Genomic DNA, 15048 nt, shown 5'->3' on the forward strand with positions numbered 1-15048 from the left:
TCAGCTTTGCCAGCTGCATGTTTGATTAGTCAGCTATTCTGGTTGCTTAAGGTTCGCGCCAAGAGGGGTCTGAAGGACAGCAAATGTCAGACCTTGGCCTATTTCAGCTGCAAGTCCGATCATTGCCCAGATGCATGGATTTCGTTTCAAGGATGGTCTGAAGATAGCGTAGATCAGACACATCCTCGTTGCCTCAATATCCTAGCGGACAAGTTGGCGATGGCGGTTGGTCACGCGAGATCGTATCCCATCGTCGAGCACATGGCCGTGTGCAGAAGGTTCACGCCCTTCTAGTTTTCAGGAGTTGTTGCGACTCTGTCGCCAAGTAGCGCCGTTTGCTCATTGACGCTCTCTGCTTCCGAGATCACTGGCGAAGTAACTTTCCTTTCCTGACGGTTTCGGTGAGCGAATGTGAACGCCATACCTAGGAGAACAAATTGCAAGGATCCAGTGATGACATATACGACCCATGTACTCCAGCCTTGCAGACCGACTCGCAGAGCAAGCGAAAGGGCGAAGAGGAAGGAGCCAGGAGCTTGCACGGAGAGAGTCGTGATTGACAGGCTCTTGACGTCTTGCACTTTCCAAGTGTAGTTGATCTGAGGGAGATACTGAATCATGCCGAGTATCCCAGAGACACTGCCGAGAATATCGGCCCAGATCTGGGTGTGATGCGGAAATGCAAAAACAAGCGCTACGGAAATAAGTGCGACCAGAAAAAGAGTAATGAAGATGGAGGCGCCAACGATCAACGGATCACGTCGACTGTTCGTAGGTGGTGTAGCCGTCAAAGATGTGATCGAGGCGGTCAGATCTTCTTCTTGCTCAGCGGCAGTGTCGTACGGGAAGAATACAAGATAGAGTAGCACGCTATAGTGAGCAATGTCAGCATGTCCGGAACACCGTCTCGAGTGTATGCGAGCCACTTACATAATCATGAAACAGGTCCATTGACACCCGATCTGTGCAACCCCGAGCAAAGCAGCTGCACAAGCCCCTCCGTTGACTTCTTTGCAGCAGCGCATATCCGCTCGGCTTGTTGGCAGGACGAGAATGTTTGCAATTGCCGTAATAGAGCTCAAGCCACCGAGGAGAACCCACCATGGCGACAGACCTTCGGATGATCGTCGCGAGTAGATCTTGACGTGCTGCGGAACGTAAGATGCCACGATTCCAGCTACCAGGAAGGCGGCAAGTACTGTCGTAGGAATACTGGGATATGCCAGCGCGCGACAATGTTCTGTCATGTCTTGCCATGGGTACTGCATGGGCGACAGAAACAGGCTCTCGCGGATGGTAAACATCGGGAATTTGAAGCGACGCGATGTCGCTTTTTTTAACTAAAATCCCACTCTTCTTCCTGGGGACTTGTAGCAATCGCAGATGAGGGTACTTCCTCTCGCTAGCTGAGCTTCACAAGCGCACATTCGAGTCGCGAAGCAAAGACGATGCTCTTCACCGTCAAGTCGGCGATGAATTAGAATCAGAGGATCGTCTATGAGCGAGAAGATGGATACGACGCCCTTAATCAAAGATGATCAATTTCGAATGGAGATATCCAGTCCAGTGAAGTGAAGTGAACCACGATGACGGTGTGTATAGATCTCTGGGTCACCAGGCAACGGAGACGCGGCTGATCGCGTGCACCGCCGACAGCTCAAAGCGGCGCGTTTTGAACCCTGCAGTGGGCAAATACCGGCCCGGCTGATCACTTCTTACTCATCACCCCGCCATAATTTTGCGGCCACAAGCAATCATTTGTTCTTGATTAACCATTGTGCAATCTTCGTTTGCCTCTGCATTGAAACTGCCCGGTGTTTTCACGATTCGCGCTGTCGCATGAGGCCATGCTTTCCAGCCGTCATGAATCTGAACCAACTGCATGAGTTGCCGCAGGAGCTGCTATACATATGGCACGCACACCGTACTGGAATCTTATTGGCGGCGGGTATCCTTTTTGCCATCGTGCGCCTGGGATTGCACTGGCGAAGCAATAGAATTGACAAGTATGTGTTGAAGCATGAAATCATCGATAAGACCTCAGACGATACCCCAAGACGAAGTGTGGTCGCACAACCGGAGATCACGCCTGTGAACACGCAGGAAACGACCCAGACGACAAATGCGACGAGAACAAAGGAGCCACGGAGAGTTCAAGGAAACAAGAGTCGGAAGCAGACCCCGAATCAGGATGGAGATGTGCTTGAGCATCTGCAAATATACATATTCTACTTCACACTGGGCGGCTCGACCAAAGCCTACGCAGAGAGGCTAGCTGCAAACCTCAATGGCGCATCGGCGACGAACCAGAAAATTCTTCCAGTGGAGGTTCACGATCTCGCAGAGGTAGATTACGATGATTACTTCATCACTCCTCCGAAATCTGCTCAGCGTAGCACCGCCTCAGTCTACCTCATTCTTCTACCTTCATACAACATCGACACGGAGTTGTCGAATTTCCTGTCGCACATGGAAGACACGCACAATGATTTCAGAATCGATACGGGCTCGTTATCGACATTGGCAGGATACAGCGTCTTTGGATTCGGGGATCGTCAGGAGTGGCCCACTGAAGCGCAAGGATACTGCACTCAGGCCGTTGAGGTTGACAAGTGGATGGCGAAGCTGACGAGACGCAAACGCGCGTTTCCGCTAGGAACGGGAGATATCAGGAAAGACGTCGATCAGAGGTTGCAGGAATGGCAGAGTGGAGTGGAGGGGATCTTGGCTGATCTGGCAGATGGCAAAGGTCTTGGTGAGGGAGTGAGTGGCAGTGGAGATGCGGTGGAGAGCGGCGACGAGGATGACACAGAAGAGCCATTGGCATCGGATTCAAAGCCGAGGAGGAAGGTTCGTTCTGACGCTGGAGATCTTGAGGATATTAAAGTACCCATCCCTGTCGATTTCACATCCCTCGGCAGATCTGCGGCCACGACGAATGCGCCTAAGGCGATGGTTCCGAAATCATCACCGACGTATGCATCACTCACAAAGCAAGGCTACACGATTGTCGGATCACATTCTGGTGTTAAGATCTGTCGATGGACAAAGTCTGCTCTCCGAGGACGCGGGTCCTGTTACAAATACAGCTTCTACGGCATCAACTCACATCTGTGCATGGAAGCAACACCTTCACTCAGTTGCAGTAACAAATGTGTCTTCTGCTGGCGCCACGGCACGAATCCAGTCGGAACGACGTGGCGATGGGAAGTTGACGAACCTGACCTTGTGTTTGAAGGCATGAAAGCAGGTCACTACTCCAAGATCAAAATGATGCGCGGCGTACCTGGTGTCCGTAGTGAGCGATTCGCCGAAGCCATGCGCATCCGACACTGCGCCCTCAGCCTCGTCGGCGAACCCATCTTCTACCCGCACATCAACGCTCTCCTCGCAATGCTGCATGCCGAACACATCAGCTCCTTCCTCGTCTGCAACGCCCAACATCCCGACCAACTCGCCGCCCTAGGCCCCGTCACCCAACTCTACGTCTCGATCGACGCTTCGAATAAAGAATCCCTCCGCAAAATCGACAGACCCCTCCATCGCGACTTCTGGGAGCGCTTCATCCGCTGCATGGACATCCTCCGCGAGAAACGCTTCACCCACCGCACAGTCTTCCGCCTCACGCTCGTCAAAGGCTTCAACATCGACGACGAAGCATCCGGATACGCGGATCTCGTCGAGCGCGCTCTTCCCGGCTTCATCGAAGTCAAGGGCGTGACATACTGCGGGACCTCCACGGCCGCGGGCGCAGGGCTAAGTATGCAGAACGTGCCCTTTTATGAAGAAGTTTCCGCCTTTGTTCTCGCGCTCGAAAAGGAACTTTTACGACGCGGATTGGATTATGGCATTGGTGCGGAACATGCTCATTCTTGCTGCATCCTGCTCGCGGATCGGAAGAGATTCTTCCGTCCTGATGTTGGAAGTGGCGAACAGGCTACATCAGGGGGCCGATGGCATACTCTCATCGACTATGAGAAATTCTTCCAGTGCGTCGAGAGCAAGAAACCGTTCAGCCCCGAAGATTATATCGGTGAGGCCACGCCTGAGTGGGCGGCTTGGGGCAAGGGTGGATTCGATCCTAGGGATGTCCGGGTGGATCGGAAGGGGAAACCCAAGGTCGTCGAAATCTAGAAAGAACTTCGTAATGAAGCCATCTTGGTAAAACTCCTGTATGTTCCGTGAAGATTGACATGCTCTTCTTCGTCGTTTCGGGCTGGCGATGCCTACACGGAACAGCGTGGGGCTTGACTTCGGGCAACAGTGGACCGAGACTGATCTTACCAGTGTCGTTCATCAGACGACGACGAACGCAACGCGAAAGTGCTGCACGTCAGAAACTTGCTGAACTACATTCTCGCAAAGGACTGTTCACGACACACGATTTCGAGGAACGGTGACAGTGTGATGCTCCCACTTCTCTAGTATGCCCATCATACAAGCCAAACTCTAACCCTAAGCCGATCCTCTCGGTCGAACCAGACCTCACCGGTCCAGCCAATCGATGCACACACATGACATACCATGCCCAACAAGTCTACAAGATCACGCTTCCGACGCAGCCACATGTTAAAGCTGCAGTCCCGCCATGGATCGTATGATCTCAGGCTCGTTGAGCGCTCTCGTCTTTGACACGCGCTTGCCGGCCGACTCGCTCGCATTTCAGTCTCTTCCCAACTGTGCAGTATCGATCTGCCCTGACGTGAACATATGTCTAAATTGCATACCGAAGTCGAATGACCAGAGCACGCATACGGGTGACGCTTGAGCAGCGTTTCTTTTCAGCGAGTTTTTCGGCGTGAGATTCAATGGAACCCACCGAATCCGACCTCATCGATCACACCCGCATCGACGCGGTATTGACCGAGGACTCCAGGTATGCTTATACGACGCATACTTACTATGGATGGCGTAAGGAAGCTATAAAATTTTGCACCTGGCGACGCGGGTTCAAGCCGATCGGAGCCGGTGGATTTGGCGCAGTGTACCGCGAAGAGTGCACGGAGGGCGCAGACCGAGGTGCCGTCCGAGCCGTGAAACATATTCGAAAGCCAGTCACAGCGAGAGGCATCGACTACGGCCGCGAACTTGAGGCCGTCGCCCGGTTCTCGAAGCGGGAGTATGAGCCATTCTTTGTCCGTTCGGAAGGCTGGTACGAAGCCGATGGCTGGATTTGTATCGTCATGGAACTCGTACCCCATGGCAATCTCCAGCAGTATGTGACAATCCACGGCTTGCCCGAAGCTGAAACGCGAATGCTCATCGAGCAGACGCTGCAAGGTGTAGCCCATATGCACCGGGCCGGTTATGCTCATCGAGATCTCAAGCCTCAGGTATGGTCGAGAGTTCTCTCATCGGTAGCTGCAAGCTGATACTTGAAGTAGAACTTACTCGTCGCCCAAACTGGACCAGATTGGAAGATAAAGATTGCAGATTTTGGTTTGAGCAAGCGGCTCGAAAAGGATCTCACGTCGCTTCGAACCAACGCCGGTACAGCTGGTTATATGGCGCCAGAGGTTCAGGGACTGCTGGCAGATGATGACGACACCCAGTCCATCGACTCTGAGGACGGGCTGAACACGTCTTATACCGCTGTTGTTGATACTTGGGCGATTGGAAATATCGCGTTCCAGCTCGTCACTGGTGAGCTTCCATTCCCGACAACAAGGCAGCTTGGCAAATACGTCCGAGGGAAAGTTGCGTTCCCCAAGGAAGCATTGCAACATCGTAAGCTCAGCGAGCTTGGCATCTCATTCATCCAAAACTTGCTTATGCCGCGTCCCCACGATCGGCCTAGTGCGGACGACTGTCTGCAGCACATTTGGGTAGGATCATCGCTGAAGCGTCTTGACCCTCTGCAGGAGACAAAGAAGTCGTTCGCGGCGTTGTCGTTTCAATACGACGGATACATGAGCAGGAACACCAACGCATCTGCAAGCTGGAACACCAACGAGCCTGCGAGCCAAAACAATGATAAAACGCAGACCCAATCTCCCCACGGTCCGAGAGCAGATAACGAGAAAGCGGTACAACCTGAGACAGAGACCAGGACACAGCGGGCAATCTTTGAAGAAAAATCGACGGAGCTTGCGCGGACGATTGAGCGGGATTATTACGCGAGGAAAGAACGGGCGCGTGCTGCAGCTGCGGAAAAACAGCCTCCGTCGCCTTTTTTTATGGTAGCGGGTCGCGATGCAGATACTGCGACAACTCGACGGAAGTCTCCCAATCCAGACCCTCCACTTCCTCACCGAGTGCAGACATCATCCGTGTCGCGACCCATCTCGTTCCGAGAACGTACAAGTTTCCCGGCAACCTGGGGTCCAACATCAAATGGGGGAAGTGCCGATGCATACAAGCCTTTCTTCGACATTTCACCATGCGGCAGATTTCTTGTCATCATGTTTAGCTCTCCAATCTTCGTTACCTTTGGTGGCAGCTGCTGGATCAAGATTTTTGAGGTATCGAGTGGACGCTCGCTCAGTAATTTCAAACTGCGCAACGATTGGCTGCTCAATCCAAGTGGCGAAAGAATGTTCGCATTCAGCCCTGATGGTGGCCGCGTGGCGTTCGCTTTCAAGACGGGATGGAGAGAGAGAGATTTGATTGCGGTCCTGGTGTATAATCTTGCCACTGGGTACCTAGTGTACGAAGACACGATAAATTCGAACAATTCATTCATATTGGGATTCATCAAAGACGGCCGACTTGCTTACCTGTCGCATGCCGACCAAGGAAAGTCTGCTTTGAAGCTCACGCTCTTAGCACTGCCTAGAACGGATCGGATAGAAGAATTCATGATCGATGTGTACAGCGAATACCTTGGGGCTTACTCCAACTTGTCACGAGACGGTGCGTTCGTACGCGGAATATGCGGAAAAAAAGGATCAGAGCAGACCTACATCTACGACGTCGCAAAGCGGAATCTATCGCTGTATCCGCGACCGTCGGAAGAAGGCCGCCAACTAAGTCAATGGCGCATCAGTCCTGATGGGAATCTGTTAGCGCTCGAATACGTCAACACCAAGCCAGAAGATGACAACACATCTAGCCGGAGCCTTATCAGATTGTTCGACGTCTCGGCTGGGGGTACGAAAGAAATGTGCCCGCCAATCGAAGGCCCCTCGAACGGCCAGGCTTTCGAATTTTCTCCAGACGGTCAGCACATCATTTCATCGTCGAGCTGTGAGTTGCAAGTATGGTACTTGGGTGCGGGATCTGAGCCGGTAAAGGCGACATTCGAAATGCCGGCGGACAAGCCTCATGATTCTCGTAGTATGCGGATCTCCTATGGGGCTGCGATGTTGGCCTTCATGACTGAGGATCAAGCCACCATCAAGATATGGGACATTGTCAATGAGTGATACACATGGCGGATGATTGTCTTGCTGCGATACTCAACAGAAACCCCCACATCACCTTTTCCATATTTGCAGGATGAATTTTCTGTCGTCGTCGTCCAAGGTATGTGTCTCTGCTCTAAGGAGCGACTTGAGCTTGTCGATTGGTGAAATTGGCGCAGTCTTCCGCACTCCATTAAGTTTCCCATGGGGGAGGTGGTGCATGGTCCCCCAAATATTACAGCGTGACATTGAGTCGTAGCTCTCAGCCATAACATGACGTTCACCGAACAAAAGATGTCGGACTCACGAGGTGACGTTCCCTTCTTTTTCTCAAGCTCATGATGACATTGCAACGTGAAATGTATAAACCCCTCCGCCACATGCATCTGACGTCCTTTCAAGCTTTCCAAATTCCCAAGCGTAGAAGATCGACATCTTCCCCAAAACAGTAATAATCCCCGAAGCATGACCAGTTTCTGGAGCGAACGCGCTTCCAAGGCTCCCGAGATGTTTTATTTATACACATGTTCCACCTCAACGTCATCCGTTGCCCGCCGCTGAGATGAAAGAAAGCTGGAGCTGCAGGTAGCTGGGAGGGAATTTGAGTTTGACAGATTCACTTGGCGGAATCTCCTCAGAGAGAGGGAGAGGAGGCGCGATGGAGAGAGATATGATGCGGATGGAGCTGATATTATTACAGAAATGGAAATGTTGCGCGGTTGAATACGAGTATTACCCAATCAGGCAAGGAAATTGTCATCATTGTGCAGCCGGGCTGGAAGTGGAGATCCTTTCCTTCGTCAGGTGCGACGGTGATCGACATGAGATCTTGGGGAAGCTTCCTCTGCATGATCGCATATATACCACACAGCAACGCCCTCTTTTCGTCCAATCCAACTAGCAAGCCCTACGTTCTTCAACTCACCAGCTGAACAAATTCTAATAACCTAAGAAACATCCCTAATCAACAATGTTTTCCTCCTCTGTCATCGTCCCACTGCTGGCGCTCTCCAGCCTGGCGACCGCCGCGCTGAACACAACCCAATCCTACAAACTCCGGACCCAGCTCAAGCCGGGCTCCGAAAGCAAGACCGAATTCGACAATCTCTACCTGTAAGTTGCAAGGAATCCGCTTTCCAAAACAAATATCCTTCTACGATCCCACGGTGACAGGCCCTGACCGAATCACGTCCACCGCGCAAACAGGGTCTCCTACCACACCGGCGCCGGCTACGGCGACGCAACCTTCCTGCCGAACCGCACCATCGGGCTGAATGGCTTCCTGAACCAGACGAACACCACGACGGGAGATGCGGACGGCGTCCCGCTCTACAACCAGGAGTTCGACCAAGGGAATGGCTTTCCCTGGCAACTGTACATGGCGGCCAACACGAACTTCTACGCGGCGTGGCAGCCGGTGCGTGTGAACGCCGGCGGGGGATATTCGAGTTCGTTTGTGTCGGGATTCTTTGTCAATGAGACGGGTTTGCAGTGGACTTCTACTCCTGGAGAGTCGGGAGCGAGGGATGATAGATTTGGAGGGTGGCTGGGTACGTCTCTATTTCTTTTCATTTCTTTCTTGATTTCCCTTGAGCTTTTGGTGGAGATGTGTTGTTGATGAAGGAATCTGCTGACGACATCTCGATGGATAGTGTGTACTTGGTGGCATAGCGTCCCGCAACTGTTCTTCCGCCAGAAGTTTTACAACGACCGTGCGCCGACGCTGTCGAGTTGTGCGGATGTTCTGCTTGTGCCGGAGTACATCTGAGCGAATTTCGACTTTGGCCGAAAATTGGCGGTCCGAGGCCGATGAGGAATGATGGTAATGCTAATGATGTACGACTGTGACGGGTGTAATGACAAATTGGCGTTGAGCAGAGCAGCTGAAGGATGTCGATGTTATCTGCATGAAGTTGTCCAGTATAATTAATCTTGCTCGAAATGATAATCTGTCTTTGTTCGTGATCATATCATAATGACATCTGCAGTGATTCGTGTCGCGTGGCTTTAAGAACGCACGACGTAAGTAATAGCCGCAGAGAAGCATCGAGCGTGTGTGTTCCTAGTGGCACTGAAACACTAGTCGTCATTGGAGGCATGATTATGCATCGCCAGCACCTTCCTTCTGTGCAACCTTCGGCGATGCAAGTTCCGCAGGTCTGGTGCCCAGAGAGTCCAGTTCCGCAAGTCTCGCGCTCAGAGCCTCCACTTCATCAGCCTCTTGCTTCTCTTTCTCGGCGCGGGCCTTCTGCTCTCTCACCTCGTTCAGCTGTTTCTCTACAGCCTCACGCTTCTCTCGTTCGGCAGACTCCATGGCTTCCAATTCGTCCTCGACTTCGCCGTCGTCGATGGCGTTGGCTGCGTTTTCGTTGAGGGCAGTGCCGATTTCGTCTGCATCCAACATGCTCTCGCGCAGGCTTTCCATGACGTCTTGGACCTTTTCTACGCCACCGGTCTGCGCATTCAGGGATTTGAGCGTCTTGCCGGCTGCCTCCATGACATGGACGATTTCGACCTGGTCGGCAGCTTGCTCGATCTTGGCGTAGACATCCTCAAGTTGGAGCAAGGTGGCCGAACGTTGCTGAATGGCGGCCTCTACGGCCTTCTTCTGCCGGAGCGCTGTTTTGGCGACGATTGGTTGCTTCTTGCTGACAGCTTCGCGGGCTTTGAGATCAAGAGCATCGAACCTCTCGGTGAGGGAGTCGATTTGAGGTTGAAGTCCAGCCAGGAGAGTGCGGATTGATGCGATGGAAACATCCTCCTCGGTTACAGGTTGTAGAGTCGTCGAAGAGGCTGGTTTAAATTTAATAGTTCCAGTTTCGGGCGAGTACGAGATTGCTTGTCGGTCACGAGCGAGATGTGTGAGAAGCACTTTGGTATCGTTGGGACTGAGCGCTTTATCGCCCAGAACGGGGCGAAATGTCTGAGCGAAGAGCTCTCGTGAGAAGATCCCTGATGTATTCGAAGTCGAAATCGATGACACATGATCGAGGACCGCTTTTGCCGCAGCCTAGTGTACTGATGTTAATTTTCATCGTTGTCAGCTTCAGAGACCTTGCCGACATACCTCCACATTCGCAACAATCACGAATTCTCCTCTAACAAGTCTGTCCTCGCCACTGCTCTCTCCACCAGTCAAGCCTAGTTGTCGCAGACCCCAACCCGCGATCTGCCATGGAGAGGGTACCCAGCTCTTCGCATATAAGCTTGTCTTCGCAGTCATAAAGTCCCCCACAGGAACGAACTGTTTCTGCTTAACCGCATCGTCAACCGCAGCGCCCAAAGCCAGCGGTCTGCCGAGTTCAGCTGTTTGTAAGGCGCTCAACAGCGAATCGTCTGTGTGCAGTACGTAGCGATCGTTCGAATGTGCGGCGGACGGGATCACGCCGGCTTGTGCAGCGGCGCTGAGAGCCCGCTGCCATGCTGCGCAATTGGCTTCGTAGCCATCGAGATTGGTGGTCCGCTGAAAACGAAAATCGGAATAGAGGGATGCTAGACGAGCACGACTATGTGACAGTGTTAGTATTGTCCCTCATGTCATGAATCTGAGATGTTCCGCGAAACGATCGATAAGAAGATGGGTCGGCTTCACCTACGGAACGCTTCCTCGTGAGCCTTGAGGAAGTCGAGGAGGTCGACCATAATTCGCGGAGCGTGGGTCGTTGCGAACGATACAGTGCTGATCCTCCAACAGATGGTGTGTGCTGCCGACGTCGCGGTCGATCTCAAAATGCGAAAAACCTTTGTCGTGTCTATTCTGACTACAGCACATGCAATCACAAGGCCGGTCGGCGAGCTTCACTCTGACGTCGACCCGATCACAGCTCGGTCATGATAAGTGGCTGCGGGCCGACGGGCACTAGCATATGTCCTCAGGTTTTTTGTGTCGACAACCGCTCGGCCAGGGAAGCATGAACCAGGCAAGGGAGCGGTTCGTCACTGAACCAGACGTCCAAAATTCGTCGCTTCAGTCATATAACCAGGGGCCAATGAAGCTCGATCAGATTCTTGCACTGGACGATCGGACTAACATTGTACCGGGGCATGGGCCACAGTCAGTCCTCTTCGGTCGTTCGTCCTCGATCATGATCTTCTGTCGCGTCTGGCGCGGGTCTCAAGGGCCATTTCATTGGTCAAGGATCAACCGACGCTAGTGTGTGACCGAAAAACCAGAGTGTCCGAATGTCTCGATTTTTTTCTGGGCACAGAGGTATGTATGCTACATTGATCGTGAGCTGTAGCCCGAAATTGTTATATGTACACATGCAGCACACAGCGCTGGTGCTTATAAGTACATAGAATGTTGCTGAAAACCATTTGGCGATTTTCACATAGAACACCGCTTCTAATTGGCTGTAGGAATCTTGACGCTAGTCCCTGTGATCTCCTAACATCTTTGGCGACATCTTCATAAGGTGACAAGATAATCCTGTCAACGAGCGACGAGGCCAGTACAGAAGCCTCCGTGCCCATGAGATCATCTGACTCAAAGGATCAGTTCGTAGGGCAGTAATTTGCTCGAGTTGCAAAAGCTACGGTTCAGGAGCGTTGACTCCGAATGAGCTCTCATACAGCTCCGCACTAGCTCGGTCGTCAAGCAAATCCGCGGCTTTGTTTCGCGAATGCAGAACAGTTCGTTTCGCGGGCTTCGACGTACGCATAATCCTTTCTTAACACATTATCCGCCATCGAGCTGCAGTATGAGAGGAATTCTACTTCGGTATGATTGGATCTTCAGAGCTCCGCGCTAATCCCCGTCGTTATTCTCTGCGGATCGATCGTGTCCGTAACACTACCAGAATGGACCCCCTCGCGACTACTCGTTTCATTTCGCAACACCTTTCGCAGAACCTTACCGGAGAGAGCCTCATTGATATGAAGGGTTCCTTACAGCTCTGTACTAATCTCAGACGTCAATTTTGGGACTGATCTATCTCGACAGTCTATTTGTTTTCTAGATCGAAGCTGTCTTCCAAGTGATGTACTTAGCTGTAGAGATCAAGACACTAGCTGCGGTCACGTCGAACATCGCATTCCGCGTCCGTATCCGGATCCGGAGGAGCTACTGTGTCGCTGTAGTCGTCCACCGACTTTATTGGCTGCGAGAATCCAGAGACTAGCTGCGGTCGTAGTTTTCCAATAGTGCTTTCTAGGAAGGTGGGAGGATGTCAACCGGCCAGCCAGTCCGTCCGGTCGGCCGGTATTCTTCTGAAGGCCTTCGCGAACCGCCGCTTTCGTAAACTGACTCCGAGAACGTCGCCGCGGATCTCCCTCGATCCGTGCGGAATCCCTGCCCACCTGTGGCAGTCGAGTTGCGTAGCGGATATCGACCCCGGGAATAGTCGTGTCATCCCAAATCATCGTATGAATCTGCCGATAATGTGAGGTCGGCCTGTCCTAGATTGATCAAACTCTGGGATAGGTTGCGGCGATCGTTTGCGTTAAAATCGACTAGTTTGTCGTCCGATATTGTGCTTGTGCGCGAGCTCATTTGATCTGAGGGTGATTTCATCGGACAAACTCACGACATACTCTTGCGGTATTCATCACTGGACAGAGAGGAGAAGTTTCACAACAAGATAATTGTAGCAAAACGAAGTTGAAAGGGGAAGAAATTCTATCTGATTCACAAAGGGGTATATCACTCAAACCGGATTTTGACTCCCTCCAAAGAACTACCAAAACCTCGAAAAATAGAGTAGACGAAAACGTCTCTCTGGCTGAGAAGCGCTCACTCGCTCGCTTCCCGAATCGTGAAAACGCCTCGCCCCAATCCCAAAAAATCACAAGTGCCACCCAAAGGAGTCCTCAGAGAGAGAGGAAAGGTAAAAGGAAAGAAAAGAGGGAAGAGAGAGAGAAAGAAAAGGAAAGGAAAGAGAAAAATGAGAAAGAGAGTGGCCACCACCCTCTAATAGAGTCTCACACCATCCTGTCTCCTCACCCCGACGAACTCCCCACTCTCATAAAGCCCCAACATGTCGTCCCAGGAGCGGTTGAACATGCCCTTGGCCCAAGTGATATTTCGATCGAGCCAGCCGTCCATCTTCCAAAGTTTGTCGTGGAAGACTTTCAATTTGCCCTCCTCGTCCTCCTGCGGCACGAAACCGTTCCAGGTGCGGTCGATGAGCTGCGCGGGAAAGGGCCCATCTTGTTTGAAGAATTCGTTCAGAAAGGCTTGTTCCATGGTCTGCGCGCCGAAATTGTCCGTGTGGATGTGTCGCAGGAGGCGCGCGTGCATGGCGAGGTTGGGCTTCGCGACGAGCACGCCGCCATTGAACTGGCTGAATTTGTGCTCGACAGCGGCGAAGACGTACGTGCAGGCGGAGTCGAGTTCGGCTTCGTCGAGGTCGGGGTTGGAGGATCCTCCCTCGTCCTTGTCGTCACGGTGGTCTTCGTCATCGTCGTGGTGGTCTTCTTCGTCGTGGTCATCGCCTTCTCCGTCCTGTTTCTCTGAGTCGTTCTCAGATTCCTGGTCATCGGAATCTTCACGCTTGACTTTCCGCTCGTGCTTCTCAGTCTTGGGAATAAGATCGCGTTTGCATTCGCGTTCCTCCAGGACATCGAAAATGCCATCGATGTTCTCAATGGGGAACGCATCGGTATCTAAGAGGACGACTCTCTCAAAATCGACCTGGGCCCAAATGTTGAGTTTGGAGAACATATCACGCCATCTGATGTTACAAAGTATCAGCAGAGGCTCCAATGACATACTCTATCAGTTTCACGACTTACCGAGCATTAGTGATCGCCTCCGCGTGCCACGGTACCAATTCCAACTCGCGAATAATCGCTCCCGCAGCCGCGAGGATATCCCGCTGTGAATCGGGAATATGCGGCGCCACGAAGACGGTAAATGGATATTTCGACTTGATCTCGGGGTCCCACAACATGCGATACACCAGCTGTTGGGCGGCGGCGAAATACGGATCATGCATGGAACCATTGCGAGTGGAGAGGTAGGTCGCAAATGTGTACTTCTCCTCGGCGCCGTAGTTGTGCGGCATGAAGCGTCTCAGGTTCCGCGCGTCAAAGGTCGGGTTCGAATTCTCGAGGTCGTCCTGGAAGAATTCCTTGAAGCCGATGAAGAGATCGTCTGGCTCGCCGGCCGGGGCGGGCGGATTGTCGCCGCGAAGTTTTGCGAGTCCGGCGGAAACATGCTTTTCGGAAGTGATGGACCAGACGAGTAGTAGGACCAGGCCGGCGGCGACGGCGAGGTAAGTTTTGAAGCGCGATTGTTTAGGTTTGGAATCCGGAAAGGAAACCATTCTCGCGCGCGGAGGTGTTGTTTCAGAGCGTGAGTTGTTTGCGCAAAGCGGATTTATTACCTGGTCTATAGAGAAGCGTGGATGTAGTCTATCTGTCGGGTCGGAGAAACGGCGAATCGAACCAGCGATTCACTTGCAGGAATTGATACCGGTTGAGTAAGATATGTTGCGGCGCGCATGTATATCTATTGTCGCGTCGTCGATGGAAAGGACAGTCGGGTGAGTTGGATAGAAAGCGAGGCGTTGATATTAAGATAAATGGTGAAGACAGAAATAGAACCGCACGAGGAGGAGAACAGAGAACAGGAGTGATTAAGAGAAAAGGCCGCGATGAAGGACCGTCGGTGGTGGTGGATAGGATCCTACAGGCTATTTCCCGCTGGGTTGCATTCGCAGACGGCGATGAGGACATAGCTGCATCACTCATCGCCTCATGTCTG

The 15048-nt window shown here is 52.3% G+C and overlaps 6 protein-coding genes across 6 annotated transcripts; 3 read left to right on the forward strand and 3 right to left on the reverse strand.

Annotated features, from left to right (window-relative positions):
* Positions 1-290: 290 nt before the first annotated feature.
* K489DRAFT_322245 (PQ loop repeat protein) lies at positions 291-1247 on the reverse strand (the record flags this gene model as incomplete). The annotated part of the gene is made up of 2 exons (XM_033601610.1): positions 291-870; positions 931-1247. 2 exons carry the CDS (start codon positions 1245-1247, stop codon positions 291-293), a joined length of 897 nt encoding a protein of 298 aa, XP_033458479.1.
* Positions 1248-1863: 616 nt separating this feature from the next.
* Positions 1864-4134, forward strand: K489DRAFT_321261 (flavodoxin and radical SAM domain protein; the record flags this gene model as incomplete). The annotated part of the gene is made up of 2 exons (XM_033601530.1): positions 1864-3910; positions 3947-4134. The coding sequence occupies 2 exons, from the start codon at positions 1864-1866 to the stop codon at positions 4132-4134; spliced, it is 2235 nt and encodes a 744-aa protein (XP_033458480.1).
* A 674-nt stretch (positions 4135-4808) lies between these two features.
* Positions 4809-7364, forward strand: K489DRAFT_371466 (kinase-like protein; the record flags this gene model as incomplete). Its single annotated transcript, XM_033603243.1, has 2 exons — positions 4809-5333; positions 5385-7364. 2 exons carry the CDS (start codon positions 4809-4811, stop codon positions 7362-7364), a joined length of 2505 nt encoding a protein of 834 aa, XP_033458481.1.
* Positions 7365-8122: 758 nt separating this feature from the next.
* Positions 8123-9111, forward strand: K489DRAFT_432419 (uncharacterized protein; the record flags this gene model as incomplete). Its single annotated transcript, XM_033608484.1, has 3 exons — positions 8123-8456; positions 8550-8893; positions 8996-9111. Exons 1-3 carry the CDS (start codon positions 8314-8316, stop codon positions 9109-9111), a joined length of 603 nt encoding a protein of 200 aa, XP_033458482.1. The 5' UTR covers positions 8123-8313.
* Positions 9112-9444: 333 nt separating this feature from the next.
* On the reverse strand, positions 9445-10985 carry K489DRAFT_322058 (uncharacterized protein; the record flags this gene model as incomplete). Its single annotated transcript, XM_033601592.1, has 3 exons — positions 9445-10353; positions 10411-10849; positions 10936-10985. The coding sequence occupies 3 exons, from the start codon at positions 10983-10985 to the stop codon at positions 9445-9447; spliced, it is 1398 nt and encodes a 465-aa protein (XP_033458483.1).
* Positions 10986-13251: 2266 nt separating this feature from the next.
* On the reverse strand, positions 13252-14608 carry K489DRAFT_321494 (glycosyltransferase family 8 protein; the record flags this gene model as incomplete). Its single annotated transcript, XM_033601551.1, has 3 exons — positions 13252-13679; positions 13833-14014; positions 14076-14608. The coding sequence occupies 3 exons, from the start codon at positions 14606-14608 to the stop codon at positions 13252-13254; spliced, it is 1143 nt and encodes a 380-aa protein (XP_033458484.1).
* Between the last annotated feature and the right edge of the window lie 440 nt (positions 14609-15048).

The sequence above is a fragment of the Dissoconium aciculare genome (genome assembly GCF_010015565.1).
Source record: "Dissoconium aciculare CBS 342.82 unplaced genomic scaffold K489scaffold_8, whole genome shotgun sequence".
NCBI lineage: Eukaryota > Fungi > Ascomycota > Dothideomycetes > Mycosphaerellales > Dissoconiaceae > Dissoconium > Dissoconium aciculare.